This window comes from Stegodyphus dumicola, chromosome 11 (genome assembly GCF_044657685.1).
Source record: "Stegodyphus dumicola isolate Sdum_Otavi_A_Nest chromosome 11, ASM4465768v1".
Lineage (NCBI taxonomy): Eukaryota > Metazoa > Arthropoda > Arachnida > Araneae > Eresidae > Stegodyphus > Stegodyphus dumicola.
Window position 1 is genome coordinate 126,183,015 of NC_140778.1, and position 17,472 is coordinate 126,200,486.

Sequence of the window (17,472 nt, forward strand, 5' to 3'; positions counted from 1 at the left end):
ATGAACAAACAAATAAATGTATTTTCTAAAATCACTTCTGCAGTAATTTTTGTATTAAAATAATGATTGAAATAAGGAATTTAAAGAATTAAAAATAAATACAGAAGAACATTTCGCAAATATTTTTATCATTTTTTTAATCTGTTTTTGTCTTCTTTTTCCTATCTTTGATAGTTTTTTTTTTTCTTTTATTTATCTGTGGCAAGTAATGTAAACTTCATTTGATTATATCAGTATCTTTTAGACCGAGATCCAGTTTATCTCAGTAGTAGTAAATTCAATTTCAATTGTAACTGTCAGACTTGAATATAGTAATGACAAGGTTTACCTTTTAATAGCATTTATTATTACAATGTAATGTTTTTGGCCTACATTTTAAAGCATGAACTGAAGTTTGACATCACTTTTAGTTGGGAATGTGTATAATGTAACAATAAATAAAATATTTGTTTGTTAAGGGGTCTCATACACCTTAAAATCTCAAAAAAAGGGATTTTTCAAATTTTAGTCCATTTTAAAGCTAATTTTTTTCTGCTTATTTTGACACCACTCCCAACGATATAACTGCAGTAGTTTTTTCCCTATGACCAAATATAAAAAATCAGTCAGGCGCCATTTTGTTGATTTAAAGGGCTGGCGTCAGCAATGAGGCTGTCTGTTTGGGTTTCAAGGGCTATCAACACGGATTTTTTGTAAACATTTTTTGCACAACTTAACTCGTTTTATAATTTGTATTTTTGCTTGAGTTTTTTCTAAGCTGTGTGTTGAAATCTTACTCCAGCTTTGGATTAGCGTGAAGCGTGATTGTTTACAAGCTCTTTTGCGATTTCTAAATTTCTTTTGACTTTTTTGAAGGTGTTTTTATTATAACATTGCAGTTTTTGTTTAGTATTTTTATCACCTGATAATTATGGAAAATTGTGAGGAAGATGTAAAAAATAAAAGATCTTCTGGTACTCGACCAAAGAAAAGAAAGTTCCAGGGAAATCAGCATAATGTTACAATGAATAAGAAGTGTGGTGTCAGTTCTTCGTTTAAAAAATTAAATAGTGACACTGTTTTGCCACCAAGAGATAAAGATAATTTAGAGCCTAATTTTAGTGGTTATAGACTATTTTATTTGGATATCCTATTTCAATTTATTGAAAATAATTTATGTTGTAAAATTTGTAAAGGTAATGTTCATTTAAGTGAACTATTTCATCATGGTTTAAGCTCAAAATTTGAGTTACTATGCTCAAAGTGTTCATGTAAAAGAACTTTCAGAAACTCTAATATGTTGGGTGTCCGAAAAAATATATCAGAGCTAAACAGAAGATTTACGTATGCAATGTGAACTCTTGGTCAAGGGAAAGCTGCTATGCAGAAATTCTGCTGCGTTATGGATCTCCCTCCTGTGATTGCACATCGTTCCTATAATATGCATGTAAAGCATATTCTGTCTGCGACAACACATGCTGCGGAAAGATCAATGAAGAAAGCTGCGCAAACACAAGCAGTTCTTTCAAATTCGTCGTTAAATGTGACTGTAAGTGGAGACGGTACGTGGAAGACTCGAGGACATACGTCTTTGGTTGGAGTCTGTTCCGTAATAGGGTCAGAAAGCAACAAAGTAATCGATACAGAAGTACTGTCTTTATATTGCAAAGGTTGCGAGTCATTTCAAGGAAATGGCATAAGTGAACACAAGGCCTGTTTGAAGAATCATGTTGGTTCTTCAGGAAAAATGGAAGTGAATGGAATGATAAACATTTTTTCACGTTCCATGGAAAAAAGAGGTGTAAACTATATATCTTATATTGGTGACGGTGATGCAAAAACTTTTGCAGGTATAACTGACGCCAAACCACATATGGTTCATTAAATATAGAAAAAATTGAGTGTGTTGGGCATATTCAAAAACGAATGGGAACAAGGCTACACAAATTAAAACTTGAAAGAAAAAAAGTAAAATTAAATGACGGTAAACCTCTTTCTGGGAAAGGGAGACTAACAGATAAGTTAATAAATGAAATAACTTCGTATTATGGTAATGCAATTAGAGAATATAATGAGTCTGTTAGTGATATGAGAAAAGCCATTTGGGCAATTTACTACCACAAAATATCGAGTGATGAAAAGCCGATTCATGACTTTTGTCCTACAAATGAAACCACATGGTGCAAATACAATAAAGCTAAGCAAAATAAAACTGATTATAAGCATATAAATTCTGTACCAGTCGCTGTAATGGAGGCAATAAAGCCAGTTTTTATAGATTTGTCACAACCTTCGTTATTGAGACGTTGCCTTGGCGGCAAAACACAAAATAATAATGAATCATTTAATTCTTTAATTTGGAAATTTTGTCCAAAGACATGTGGTGCTGGTAGTAGGATAGTTCAAATTGCTGTAAATGAAGCAGTAATTGCTTTTAACGAAGAGTCTGTTGGTAGACATTCTGTAATGAATGAGCTACAGCTTTTTAGAAGTAAGTTTTCTATTGAAGGATTTTTACAAATTGATAACAAGAAAATAGATAACGCAGAAAAGAAATGCTTGTCAGAAACAAAAGAACAGCGTAAACTTAAAAGGCAGCTAAAAATGTCAGAAGTGCAGGCCTCTATAAAAAATGATGGGGATGTTTATTGTGCTGGTGGGTTTTAATTTGTAAATAAAATTTTAGCAGTTTGGCGTGCAATTTGAAGTAAGTCGTAAAAAGTTTTTTCACCCATGTTAAATAATATATATTATACAATATAATACAAATCATATGCTTAAATGCTTGAGTTTATTTAACTAAAGTGGTTATATAAAAATAAATTATTTGTGCAAATATGCTACATGTATTTTAATATACGGCTATCATTCTGTCATGGTAATGTATATAGTAAGGTAAATTTAACGTGTTTCATACTAACAAAAGCTGATGCAATTTATTAGGATTTATACTTTTTAAATATATTTTGAAAATAAATATACTATGCACTTTGTTATTAGAAAGTTATATACTGAAGTATTTGCATTAAAACTCAAATTTCTTAAAATACGGTTTTTCGCAGTTGTATACATAGCATTTAAAGTATGATAAAGTTACCCTGTGGAAGAACTATTAAATGTTTTATATGTTTGATATACAGTAATATGTTACAGAGAACTTTAGCTAAGACATTTGGCTATAAGTAAATCCTAATTTGTAAGGAAGTTTTAGTTGTATCATTCTTAGTCGATATGTTATACTTCGATGAATGTAGCAGTTTACCATACAATTTCAAATAAGTCGTAAAGGGTTTTTTCCCACCTATGTTTAAATAATATTGCATAATATGATACATATCATATGCTTAAATGCTTGAAAGTATTTAACTGAAGTGGTTATGTAAAAATAAATTATTTGTGCAAATATGTTACATGTATTTTAATACACGGCTATCATTCTGTCATGGTATTGTATATAGTATGGTAATTTTAATGTGTTTCATATTGACAAAAGCTTATGCAATTTATTAGGATTTATACTTTTTAAATATATCATTTTGAAAATAAATATACTATGCACTTTATTATTAGAAAGTTGTATACTGAAGTATTTACATCAAAACTCGATTTTCTTAAAATACATTTTTTCGCAGTTGTATACATAGCATTTAAAGTATGCTAAAGTTACCCTGTGGAAGAACTATTAAATGATTTATATGTTTGATATACAATAATACATTACAGAGAACTTTACCTGAAACATTTGCCTATAAGTAAGTTCCAATTTGTAAGAAAAATTTTAGTTGTATCATTGATTGCGTAGAAGTTTCAAATCATTTTTAGTTGATATGTTATACTTTGATGAATGTAGCTTATTTTACATTAATTATGCTTATACCAACTATTGGAAATTGTATAATATTACAATATCACTCAGAAAATAAGCATTTTATTCATTTCATAACAAGAAAAGCTTTTTAAAAAAATATTTACATTAAAACTTGATTATCTCAAAACATGAATTTTCACTGTTGCGCGCATGATATTTTAAAAACGGTTCTTGGTACACACTTGAAATTTGATGGACTTCTTGATATGAGTATTATCATCTAACTGAACCAAAAATATATTGAATATTTTAATAGTCAAAAATTTTGTGCATGGAAATATTAAATTTTTTTATTAAAATGCATTGTATAAATTGAGTTCTAAATAAAATGAGAATTTAACATGAAATTCTTAAGATTTTTGGTTCACAGTAGTCTTTAAATACTATACAAGCTATATATTAACTATGAAATTAAAATATATAACAGAATATTTTAAATTGTGCGTGCAAGGTGGGAGTATTACGTGAACATATAAAAAATTACCTCACAAAGAAGATTAAATTATAAAAATATTTGTGGCAACACAAACTATTTGCTTACTAATTCACAAAGCAGCTGTGCTATGTAGTCAGCTGTAAAAAAACTGGAAGTAATTGCTTTAAAAATAAATAAGCTATCCCAATTCTTACAACAGTATCATATTCAGAGATTTTGAGGGTTTTTAAGGTGTACGAGACCCCTTTAAATTCATTTTAATTTTTAGCTAAAAACTGAGCCATTAAAAATCTAAATTGGAAGACTATAAGTAACAATAGAACTTTAAAAAATATAATATTTTTTATTCAAATTTTAATACAAACACAAAATAAATTGACTGAAAATTATTTCTTCCAAAGCTATGAGTAGTTACAATAACAAAGTACTTGAGATTGATAGATATCTATCTAAAATTAATTGATTATCTTCATTAAGGGGAAATTATTTGTGAATTTCTTATTTTGCTAAAGGCCCACCGGTGGCCGAAGTCGCTGAACACTGGTAGTTCAACATGGATTCCATTGCGAGACCAATGGGCTGGCTGCATGGACATTTCATGATATTCCTCATGTGTAATAGGGAGTGCCAGTTGCCCTTAGAAAATCCTGTACCAAGGCTATCATTCTTTAAGCAGGTAGCCCTTGAATACTTTGCTATATTCAAATAAACTAAATCAAACCTTGTTTTCCTAAAAATGCAATAAATCAACTTATCTGTTGTGAGTTTTATTATAATATAACTATTGAAAAAATTGCCAGTATTTTCCTCAGTTTTCAAATATTGTTACAGCACAAACTTAGCTCTCTCTTCACCAAATGCTTTGACTCATGCAGCAAGACTCTTCAGTAGAAAACAGTTCCATTGATGGGTAATATGGGTCTTGGAGTATTTTATGGCACCCATCTACCTTATTTCTTAAATAAATTGGTCAAAACTGTTCATCCACATGTGTGCTAATGGTGCCTGTGTTGTGATCAGACAGTAAGATAGATAGATATAAACTGTTGGTAAGACATACTGTTTAGATAGATAGAAACTGTTGGGAAAATATACTGTTTAAGTGCATGCTATTCAGTAACTAAGCTTTTCTTATCATATTGAGTAATATGATGCAATTAGATATATAAGATATAGAGTTCCTCACTTTGAAATGCTGAGTTACTGTTGAATGTGAAGAATCTTAAGAACTGGTAAGTGAATAATCGCTTGAGTTTGTGTGACAGGAAACAACAAGATGGAAGGGTAAATAACCCTTTATTATTGAAATAAGATTTAACAGAACTCCGTTTTGGAGTGTACAATAAAAGCCGACACTTGGGCTTGAACTTAAGAGACTAAGAATTAAACTAACACTAATCTAAACTAAAGAGATATAGCCGAAGCTATCAAGATTCTATCAGAGTTGGCTCCTTAACGCTAATAGACTGTGAAGCTGTCAAGGGCCTAATGTACGGCCGAGCGTAATAATAGCTTACGAGAGAGTAGCCTAAAAAGGTGGACATGTGCAGACAGGATACTTGGTAACTCTCTCACTAAGACCAAAGAACTCTGCACCTAGACCGCGGTTTAAATACCGCTCTTCCTTATTATGTATTCAAATGTGATTCTAAAAGTACATTCTGGCCAGAAGTAGTAAGTTGAATTTAAGAATCGACAGGAAAGGAACTTAAAATTTAACTGTTAATAAAATTAACATAATTCTTACAAAAAATCTGCTACTTCGACCAGATTGAAAATTTCAACTGTTCAGTGTTTCAAAAATTTCAAACCTTTGCCATCTTTTAAAAAAAATTAACTTTCCTGATCCTGTGTTAGTTTTAATCATATTGAAGGATAAATTCAGAAATGCGCATGAAAATAAATCAATTTTTGGTGCTTTATTTTTTTTTAAAATTATTCATACTTAACAATAGTTTATACTTTTTTAGCTCCATTACATCTCCCAGAATCCTGGTGGTGGTGCTGCCAATTTAACAGTGGCAACATCTGTTTTTGGTTATATTGGAACTCCTCCTCAATTTCGTCGGAAGTCGAGGCTGCTATGGAAGCAAGGTCCATGCCATCTAGTAGAGGAAGTCTTTTCTCCAGTTGCTGTTGCCATGCTATATCAACTAGGGCCTTGTTATACTGGAAGCTTTCAAGCTCCTACTTTATCAGGTATGTAAATTATATCCCAGTATAGCTTCAAAATTTCCAATATATTATAATAAATAAAATTATATGTTTATGCAAAATTTGATGTATTATCTTACTATTTGCAAGTACACTGTAGGCCATTAAAATTGCTGTACAATGAAGGCAGCATGCAAGAAATGTCAAAATTTCATAAAAAGTACTACTTGCTGAAATATGCAAATGTTTGGTATTTCAGCACAGAGGTTCAAAGCAAGTATGAGTAACACCATCTACATTTCATATAAGTGGGAAGACTGCACAGCAAGTTTCCTCCTCTGGAAAATGCATTTGAATATTGTTATTTGTTACACCTCGTGTAAGAAGGGCAAAATCCTAGTAGCACATGTCGGAATTCGAGAGTGGCAGGAACACGGCTTATCAGAACTGCAGTTTATTATCCTTTGACATTGCTGCTCATGTTGCTCAGGATTCCATAACTGTCAGTCAAACATGAATTTGATGAGTCCAGGAGAGCCGTATTGAATGTTATGCAGACCCAGATGTTTTACGTCACATACCCTGAGTCAGGAACTTGACTTGTATGCAGGATGACAAATGCCCACTCAGATAACAATGGCCATGGCCATGATGACTTTTTCAGCACAGTGACAATTGTTGCACCTTCCCTTATTGAGAAATTGATTCCCAGTAGAGAAAGTTTATGGATGCAGTGAATGAAAGCACTGGACGCAGGACTTTCACCATCTCATCTTTTTAGACCAATCACAGTTCTGCATACGGCAGCTTCATTTGCATGCTGGTATGGGTGGGGTCCTGTTATCCTGGTTACTTTACATAACCTATCATGTGAACAGTTGTGATTACATTTCTAGCGTGTAAAGCCCATGGATTTTCCCTATCTTTGAGGCTTGCGTGACACCATTTTTCAACAAAATAATGCATGTTAGAGACTGGCATACCACGAATCTCGGGCCACTATTATTCATGAACTCTGACATGGAATTGAAGCTGCATATGGAATGAAGTGCCCATATATGACATTCAAGCTCATTTTGACTTGTTGTTCTGCCATGTTACATCTATTGTTGTTGCTAAAGGAGGCATCTCTGTGCATTCTGCACATTATGTACCCCAAACCACATGCAAATTTAATTTTGTCTTCCTCCCATAATACTGCATAATAAATAAGATTCTGCTGTATCTTTCCTTCCTGGTGTAACTGTTTTAATTACCTGTAGTGCAGAGAATTTGAAAGCAGATTTATTAATATTTAGTATTTTTTATGATTGTTGTTGTTTTAAAAGAGAGCAAAGAGTTTGTTTTGTAACCTCAGAAAATTTCAAAAATTTGTTGCAAGTTCATTCTGGAATGTCTGAATTTTAAAATTTTAAAAAAGAAAATAATGTACTTATAATAAACTTAAAATCATCTTTTAAAATGAAATGCTATGAAAATTGTATTAATAATAATATATTTATGCACTTATAAGAAAATTAATAAAATTAACATTAAAGAAATTTATACAGAAAGGAAATAATGTGGCCTGTAACGACATCAAATCCTTGCAAGGTAAATCGTGATGCTCAAAGAAGAGCAGGACGTTTCCATCTGCTAAAGGTTATAATGTAGCATAGTCTTAAAAAAGAAAAAAAAAAAAATCTGAAAATTATTTAGTTAATTTATTTTTTATCATGCTTTTTTTTAAAAAATAGGGTGAAGAGTATATTTTATAGTTTATGAAAATTTCAGGACCTTTTAACAAATGCATTTTTTAATATGAAATGGTTAAAAAATTTCAAAAAATTGCCAAAAAGCAGTAACTTTTATAGACTTCATTTAAAAGACTTTTTCCCCTCCAAATTTATAGCTGATAGTATAGCAGTGGGTCTAGTGTACATTTCTTGTACTTTATACTACCATATCACATCAGAAGCTATATTTCAAGAACATATGATGAATAACTGCAATAAGAATACATTATTGGAGTGAGAAGGTTTAGATTCTTCTCTTGCAAAATTACCACTTATGTTGGACAATTCACCAATACCAATTATGAGGTTTAAAAGCTGTGATATATGGTTCTATTTAGCATATATTTTTAATATTATGCGAGTCCCATGGGTAATATCATAGTTTGAGATGCTTATGGATGCAAATTCTATTGCAAAGAGCTATTTTAAATGTAATATTCCTTCAGAATTCTTATAATAACTACATTTCAACACCATAGTGCATATCCATATATTTCCTGAAATATCCAAGATTTTTATTTAATGTACAGAAGACTGCTTTTTTACTATTCTGCATATCTGCAAGACATCTTTCTAGTTTAAGATATGTGGGGCATGCTAGGAAAACAAATAACTTGGCAGATGTCATTGCTTATCTTACAGTTGAATTGAAAACACACATTGAAGCATTTTGGCATGTTATTTCTCAAAAAGTTAGTGCACCTTTTTCATTCAGCACCATAGTGCACCATTTTCATTCAGCAAATATTGATGATAAAACAATATTTCTGTAGCCCCAAATAACTCCATATATTGAGTTTGAAACAAGAAATTCTCATAAAGTTTTATTATTCAAGTTCCAGTTCAGTTATCTGATTTGACATGACTAATCTGACATAAATTCCATTTGACTATCTGGGTTTTTTTCATAGTGTTTTATGGTTTATATTATTGCCAGTAAAACTTTAAAACAGGTATTATAGTGTAGCATTTTCATAGCTCTGAAATTCCAGTTTAATTCACGTAAATTAAAATTTTTGTGAATCTTTGGACAAGTTGTTCAATTTCACAAAAAGTTTTATCCTATTATGATTAACAATGCTTGAGTCTTTAGCACAAAATAGAGAATTTTGAATAAATTCTTAGAGTTAACAACAGGTTGTGTTTATATATACATATACGTGCAAAAATTCTTTTTCTATGCTTTCAGAATTTTATGTGATTAAATAGGAAAAAAATGTCTATTTGCTATTTTTAAAGCTGAAATGCTGTCAGCTGAATAATTGTAGTAAATTGCAGTAAACATATTTATATCTTAACCGAATTTGTATGGTAACAAACAGGAAAATATTTTTTTTAATAATAGATGCAAATTAGGATAAAAAACTGTTTCTTTAATGTATTCATATTTCTGAAGTGATTTTTCAATTCCATTTATAATTCTCATATTCACAACATGCTCTTGGAAGTTAATGAAAGACATTAACCCCTTCCCTTTCGCAATCACTGGGTGAGGTGGTATCACCTTCTATTTCGTGTGCCCATGATATTTCTGGGCTGGAATGCTCAAAAGAAATATATCAAAAAAATTTAAAATAACACATTTCTAATACCAAAAAAAAAATTATTTGTAATTTTACATACTAAATGGCTGTATCCTTGATTTCGAGCTAATTTTTTTTTTTTTTAATTCCAAAAATTAAAAATGAATACGTATGTTGTTTTATTATTTTATGTATTTAGTAAATTTTTAAGGGCAGATAGAATGCTTGATAAATTTTTAAATGTGGTTGCATAGTTTTATTCAAAATGTTATGTACCCTTGATTTCGAGCTAAAAAAAAATTTTTTTTTTAATTCCAAAAATTAAAAATGAATACGTATGTTGTTTTATTATTTTATGTATTTAGTAAATTTTTAAGGGCAGATAGAATGCTTGATAAATTTTAAAATGTGGTTGCATAGTTTTATTCAAAATGTTAATTGACTGTAATTTTTAAAACTTTTAGCTGTATTTTCTTTTTTGAAAGGAGGTGTGCTGTCATTTAATCTTTAAAGTATTTCTTAGTATGTAAATAAGAAAGTGCATAACAATTTTCCAAACTCATTTAAATATTTATTTATTTTATGTGTATCAAAACATCTGATGAAAAGGTCATTTACTGGTGGAAAATTAAAGAAACTAAACTAGTTCTTTTATTCCATAAAGTACTTTTTAAGTGCTAATACATTATCTAAGTATAGAAAAGATAAGCAGAGGTTTTAAAATAGTATCTGTGTCTCCTATAAAATTTAATTTTTTAATTTTTCAAGAATACTAAAGCATTCTCTGAGTGCAGCAAAGATAAACAGAGATTTAAAAATATTTGTATCTTCTATAAAAGTTTTTTAAACTAATTGTTATTAATATTTATTAAAGTTAAAATAATAATCCTTGAAAGTTTATTGATGAGGAGTACATTAATTGTCTTAAGTCAAATGTTTAAAGATAATAATAGTTAAAATATAAAAAAAAGTACTTGATTTTCAAGATGAAACTCTTATAGGTGGGGATGTGCATCAACCTCTTGTAGCTGAAGAGAAGATTGTATTTGGCATAAATGCTGCTGCTGTGTCAAGTATGACACTGAACAAGATTCGAAGGGGCTACAGCAAAGCAGATTGTAAATCCATAGCCAAAACGGTATGTATTTTGTAAGAATGACTGAAAATGTTATTTGTGAATTATTTGCCAAGTAATCAAAGTGTGTACCTTTTAAATACATGACAATAAAAACCATAGCATTTGTTAGTTATTGCCAAAGCATCCTGATGTGAAATAAATAAATTTCAAAATTTAAACCTGAAATGTGTTGATTGATCACACTCATAGTGCCGTCCAATTAATTGATAAAAAAGTCTATTGTAGATATATACAGGGTGATTCATTACCAATGCGACAAACTTACAGGATATATAAGGAGCACAAAGATGATTCGGAATCACATAGCATTGAAGGGTCTGAAAAGCCTTCTACCTGAGTTATGGTTAAAAGAAGTAAAGAGAAAGAATCAAAGCAAGAACACATTAGTGTCGCCCCCAGCAACCAGCAGATACTTTAGCCGCTTTAGGCTTGGTCTCTTTATTGTGGAAAGCATGTAGTAGGTGGGCCACTATTACCATCTGTGAAGGGATGGACAATTATAGCCATGTGTTCTTCAGAATTCAAACCCAGGCAGCAGATTATTGGCAGCTCAATTGTAGATTTTCCATGTGCAGAACTTGATTTCCCTCCTACATGAATATTTGGCTTAGCTGTCGATGTTGAAGCATGGCCAAGTTAATTCCCATGGTTTTTTCTTCTTTGAGTTTTCATAGTGGATCCATTTTTCATCATCAGTGACTATATGATGCAAAAAATCCTTTCATTTTTGCCTGGCAAGAAGCATTTAACATGTAAAAAATTGATTGTCAACATTTTCTTGGGTTCAGTACATGTGGAACCCAATTTCCTTGCTTTTGAATTTTTGAATCATTCTCAATAGTTTTAAACGATGTGAAATTACTTGTTGAATCACGTCTAATGTAAGTGCAACTGCTACTTGCATTTGGCACAAATCTTCATCCAATAATGCTTCCAATTTCAAATCTGCATATACTTTCATCTTTCTACTGCATTCTTTGTCTTTGATGCCAAATTCACCTTCTTAAACTTTTCAAACTGTTTACAACTTCTCTCACTTATGGCAGCCTCATCATATACTTCTACAAGCAGCAGATGTGCCTCAACTCCAAATTTCTTCAAATTAAAGAAGTAAATCAAAAGTTCCTGCAAATGATGCTCATTCACCTTGAAACTTGACATTTTAGCACAACATATATATATATATATATATATATAATCCTGATACGAAATCGCTACTATTTTAAGGTTTTCTTGTTAGCAGATGTCCAACCTTACGATATGACGTTTTACTTCAGATAATTTTAACCATAACTTACTGTTGCCAAAATTTTTGTCAGACATGCAAAAAGTTATTTATACTCCCAATAATATACCTATTTTAATAGTATACTTTAAAACATGTTTGAAATGCATTTTGGAACATTTTAGTTATTAGAACTATGTAATTTTATTCAATGAGTTTTGGAAGAGAAAAACTGATCTGAAGTTAATTATAGATCATGAATTTTTTCTTTAAAACTTTAGAGGTAAAGAAGATCAAGATAAATATTCAGATTTAAAATGCCGTATTCATTAAGAAATACTAAAAAATACCTTTTCATGAAGACAACATACTATGTAAATGATTAAAATAATACTGGAAGATTATAAGGGAAGATGTGAAATTTGATCTCATATTTATGAGTTTTATGCTTAATATGTAAATAAAAATGTTTGGTTGAAGTACATCTGTTGATTCATTTCTTTTTCATAGCTTGGTATGTCTACACATGAAAGTGCCACTCCTATTCAAATTCTTCATAATTCTGGAGGACATCTTAGTGGACCAGCTCGGTGCTTGGGTGGAATTCTTGTAGGATATCTTGGTAAGGATACCAAAATGTATTTTTCTGTTTTTCCCCTCTATTAATTAAATGAGAGCATTATGATATTATATGAAGGTTGCCAAAAATAACAAAGATACATTTATTAATCTTGAAATATATTAGACATAATATGATACAGACTTTTTTTCAAAAGTCTCCATTGATTACTGTACTCTTCGCCCAGTGTGTGTATTACAGCATGTGCTGGCAGACATCATCTTTAAAACTCAAAATGGCCATTGATAAATCACATTGATGGGCTTGGACTTTTAATTTTGGATAATATTTACACAGAGCTAAGTTTGAGCTCTATGGGGGATGCAAAACACATTGAATCTGTTTTAAAGCTAAGTATTGAAGAACATTGTGGAGAAATGTGAGCGCAGGCATTAACCCAATGTGAGTGCCAACCATATGTTTGCAGCTCAGGTCATTTTCTTCAGAAAACTAACTCATAATACTGCCAAGCAGCAATTCTGTGATCAGGCATTTCATGTTGCTAAACATTTCCGTGATGATCAAAGAAAAAAAAAATCACCGTTACTTTTCCTGCTGTATGATTTAAATATTATGCTTGCATGTTTGCTTTTACGAGGGCATTGTTGTAGCCAGCTCTCATCAGCAGGAATGATGAATTTTAAATATATTCCTTTCAATAATTTCGTAGCAGACTAGGAAGTTCTTGACATATATTTACCTTCACTTGCTTCTATTCTAGAATTAATAGTCTTGGCAGCCATTTGACCTGTTTTGTGTTCTGTGCTGTTGATCAAACAGAATGGTAAATGCACTATTATGAGAAACTGTACCATCTGTACCAATCCATCAACTCTTACATGGAAGTATTTGTTGTGAACAATGACATGGGTTGTGTTTATCATAACATGTTTCATTCCATCAGCACTAAAACCGCTTTGCTTTGAAAATTGAATATGATCATCTTTAAATCATTTGATCCACTAAAATGGAGTTGACTTTGGTAAAGCATATTTTCTAGATGTTTGTTGCAATATTTTATACTTTTCAGTAACAGGTTTGTGCAAATAAGCCCATTCAATACCCATAACTTCAGGGTTACATACTGCTTATCATAGACAGACTGTGTTTATATAGGCAGGAAGGAACTTGTCGGGATTTTTGCTTTCTTGCATTGCTTTATTTTGTATAATTTCTGTTGCAGCTTTTCCAGATAAACTGCAGATCTCTTCAAAGTATTTTTAATATCATTAACATCAAATTGTTGAATAGAATTTTAGTTAAGTATAGCAAAGTAAGGAGTCTGAATAATGTATGAGTATTTTCACATAAGGAATGGCATCAGCAATTATATATGATAGCTAAAAACAGTTTTGTGAGTAAGCATATCTTCAACAGCTGACTGTTAAAAAATTAATTGGCTAAGATAGGTTTTTCATAATGCAAATGTCTGAGCTATGCTTTTTTTTTTTTTTTTTTTTTTTTTTTTTTTTTTGCTTAAGATATATAAAACGTTTTTTTAAAAAATTATAGTTCCATATGGGGGAAAAGTCAATAAGGAAAATATTTTTTATAGTCAAATTAGGGAAACAACAAAGTTCACCTTTATGTCATCTAAATTATCAGCAATATTATTAATTTTTTGGGCCATTTGCACATTTCCGAAGACAGCTTTATAATCAATTTTCTGAAAAATAATATTTTTAGCATCAACAATTGTGATTTTATTTGTAAGGGTTTTGAACTGCCATTTGTAGAAATTAATAAAGTATGAAAAAAAACTTTTATAAGTAATGGAATTTCTATATGGGTGTGTTAATATTCATTTATATTTTACATATGTTTTCACCTAGGTAAATTATGTAATTTTGATAATTTTTTTCAAGCCTAATTTTGTGGATTACAAAACTCGCTTTTTTTAAAAAGATAATTTAGTAGGGGGAAAAAGTAACCTATTATTTGGAATTTTCTTTACTAACGACAAGTATAAAAGTAAAAATTTTCCATGTATTTGCTAAACGATATCACGCTAGATGTTGCCATAATATGAAAACTTGTGTTAATCAAAAGTTATTAATTACAATCAAAAGTCTGTGATTAAACTTTCTGAGTAATAAAATGATGGTGAATCCTTATTTGTTTGAAAATAAGGATTAGCCATTGTTTAATTATAAACAGGTTATTACTCAAAACAACGTAATTTTAATGTAACACAGTTGTAGTTTTCAAATGGTGAAAGATTTAAACTGCCCATTATCTATATCCTTGGTCTTCCACTGTTGTTATTTTTATTATTATTCACTTTCTTATAAATATGAGCATAAGTTTCCAAAAAAAAAAATCTGAACGAAATTGTGAAATGACATTTTAGAGTCATCTTTTTCAAAGACAGCTTATTTCAGTAACAAGTGTGATAATAAGTAAAAGCCTAAATTTAAAAAATAATTCATGAAATCCATGATGACTATTAATTTTAAAAATAACACATTTAAATAATTAAATTTTGAATACAGTTTTAATTCTTACTTTTATATAGCAAAATCTTTGCAAATCTTGATAATTTAGTTTTTCCTGTAGTATGACTAGTATCCATAAATTTTTTTACAAAAAAGGAAGAGTGAAAATTGCTGCTATGGAATAAGTATGTTTTTGATTTGTTTCTGAATCGTATTTTCTTTTTAATACTGAAGTGTATTCTGTGTAATTCTTCATACTGATGTTCATTATGACTTTACTAGGTGCTAGAACATTTGTTCCTCATCCTGTGTCCTTGACTATTGATAATGTTGGAGGCACAGCTACCCTTCTTGGTCTTGTGGCAATGGCAAAAGATGTTGAAGGTCTATATGCTGCTGTTAAAGCTTTAGTATGTGTTGTCAAAAGTAACAGAGCAGCGCAGCAGGAGATGGATAGAATGAAAAGATATCAGGTATTAATTTTGCATATCTTCATCAGATAACTTTTTAGTCCATGCAGTCAATGTTGTCTTTCAGTTCAAATCAATTTTTAAAAATTATCCCAATTTCTGTCGCTGCCCCCATGACTTAGAGGTTGACTCCTAGTAACCATAGGCTACTACTGGCAATCATTTGCTCCAAAGAGGACCACTATTATTTGATTAAATTTTATTTTCTGAACTTGTTAAAATTTACTTCCACTGCTTTATCATGGCCTATATTTTGACCTTGAATTAGATTTAATCTGTAGCTTGTCTGTGACCAGTGGCTTTAATGTGGACTGATCTGCTTCATTTTCATTTCAATTAAAGAATTTACTGCAGCACTGCTTTACACCAACGTAAAGCAGTGACCAGCAGCTTTAGAAGCACCGGTAGGCCTCTGTTTAATTTTAAAATCTACCCAAATTTACTGCACTTCAAATACTGGTAACATATGTGCTGATTGCCAATGACCGTCAGCCTTTCACATTTATTTTTATTCGTGGTGACCAACAGCTCTGACAGACAATAGAGTTATATATTTTAAAATGTAAATAAATTTACTGCAGTGCCTCATTTGTTGACCCTAAGTAGGTTACTAATAGTCACAGTAGACACCAGAACCAATCACCCGTATGTATGAGTTATGATTAATTTTTAGCTATCTAAATTAATTAAACTGCCTCATACAGGTGTTTCAGTGATTGACCCACAATGGCGGTAACACTCTAATACTGTGATAACTAGGTAACTTTTTAACAGGTAACAATGTGTAATGTCATTTTAAAATCTGTAAATTTACTGCACTACCATGTGTTGATGATCTGTTGATTCACAGTAGCTTGTAGATCATAAGTGAATTGCACTCTTAGAGCTACAGTGCCCTTAAATTTAGTTTTGGCATTAAAAATTTTCTTAACACTTTTCATAATTTTGGAATTCGAACTATTTTTGTCAGAGTATTTCCAAAATTTTGGAGCATTACATTATCATGTACATAACATTCACTCACTTTGTCAAGTGTAATTGCTGCACAAAGCTTACATTTAATTTATCCTTGGCACTTCTCATGACCCAGTTATCAGATTGTTGCCATTCAGCAAAATCTAACATCTCTTTATTTTGAAGTTATGAATATATAATTGCTTAATGAACTGGTTAATTTAAAAGCAATAATCATATTTCAATGTTAAATGTTTATTTTATTATTTAATAAGGTAATGGGGTAGAAGTTAAAATGCATTGAAATATATTATAATTAATGACATATGTTTCTAATGTCATCCATATATTACATTTTTAATTCAGAATCATTTGTTCCCCCTTTTATTTGTTACTTTTAGTTTTTGTTCTGTTGCAAAAAACATTTTCCTGTAATGTATGTTTTTTAACATCTATAGGTTATACATTACATTAGAACTCAATAATTTCTTCTGTATTACAAAAACAGTTATAGTCAAAGTGTGTTGTCTTGAACGTATTTACCGTCTAACATAAATCATGTTCTTTACAGACATTAGCAATGTTATTCAAGAAGAAAAGAAGTTTATTAAATAGCCATATACTTCATCTAACTTTCTCTTTGGTTGGAACTGTAGACAGTGGAAGAGAAAACACATCCATACCAAATATCTCAGCTTTTGAAGATCTATTATGCGATCTTGAAGTAAGAATTATTTAAAATGTGTTCTGCTTTATGTGAGTTTCAGTTTCATTTTTTACTTTCATTTTCTTTAGACTTGTTTTAAGTTCTTAATATTTTCAAAATGCCCATTGCTGAATTTTTTTATTAACTCAGATAGCTGTATATGATGCAGGTTTTGGAGAGTAATCCTATT

At 30.5% G+C, this 17,472-nt stretch overlaps 1 protein-coding gene across 2 annotated transcripts in view; it reads left to right on the forward strand.

The window, feature by feature from the left end:
- The window catches only part of bchs (WD repeat and FYVE domain containing 3 bchs), a 196,540-nt gene that overhangs the window by 68,404 nt on the left and 110,664 nt on the right, over nucleotides 1–17,472 (forward strand). For both annotated transcript variants that reach the window (XM_085827196.1, XM_085827197.1), the window contains 5 exons: nucleotides 6,254–6,482; nucleotides 10,737–10,873; nucleotides 12,609–12,720; nucleotides 15,435–15,625; nucleotides 17,148–17,300. In XM_085827196.1, the coding sequence (XP_085683322.1) occupies nucleotides 6,254–6,482; nucleotides 10,737–10,873; nucleotides 12,609–12,720; nucleotides 15,435–15,625; nucleotides 17,148–17,300 (822 nt within the window). The remainder of the gene's footprint in view (nucleotides 1–6,253; nucleotides 6,483–10,736; nucleotides 10,874–12,608; nucleotides 12,721–15,434; nucleotides 15,626–17,147; nucleotides 17,301–17,472) is intronic.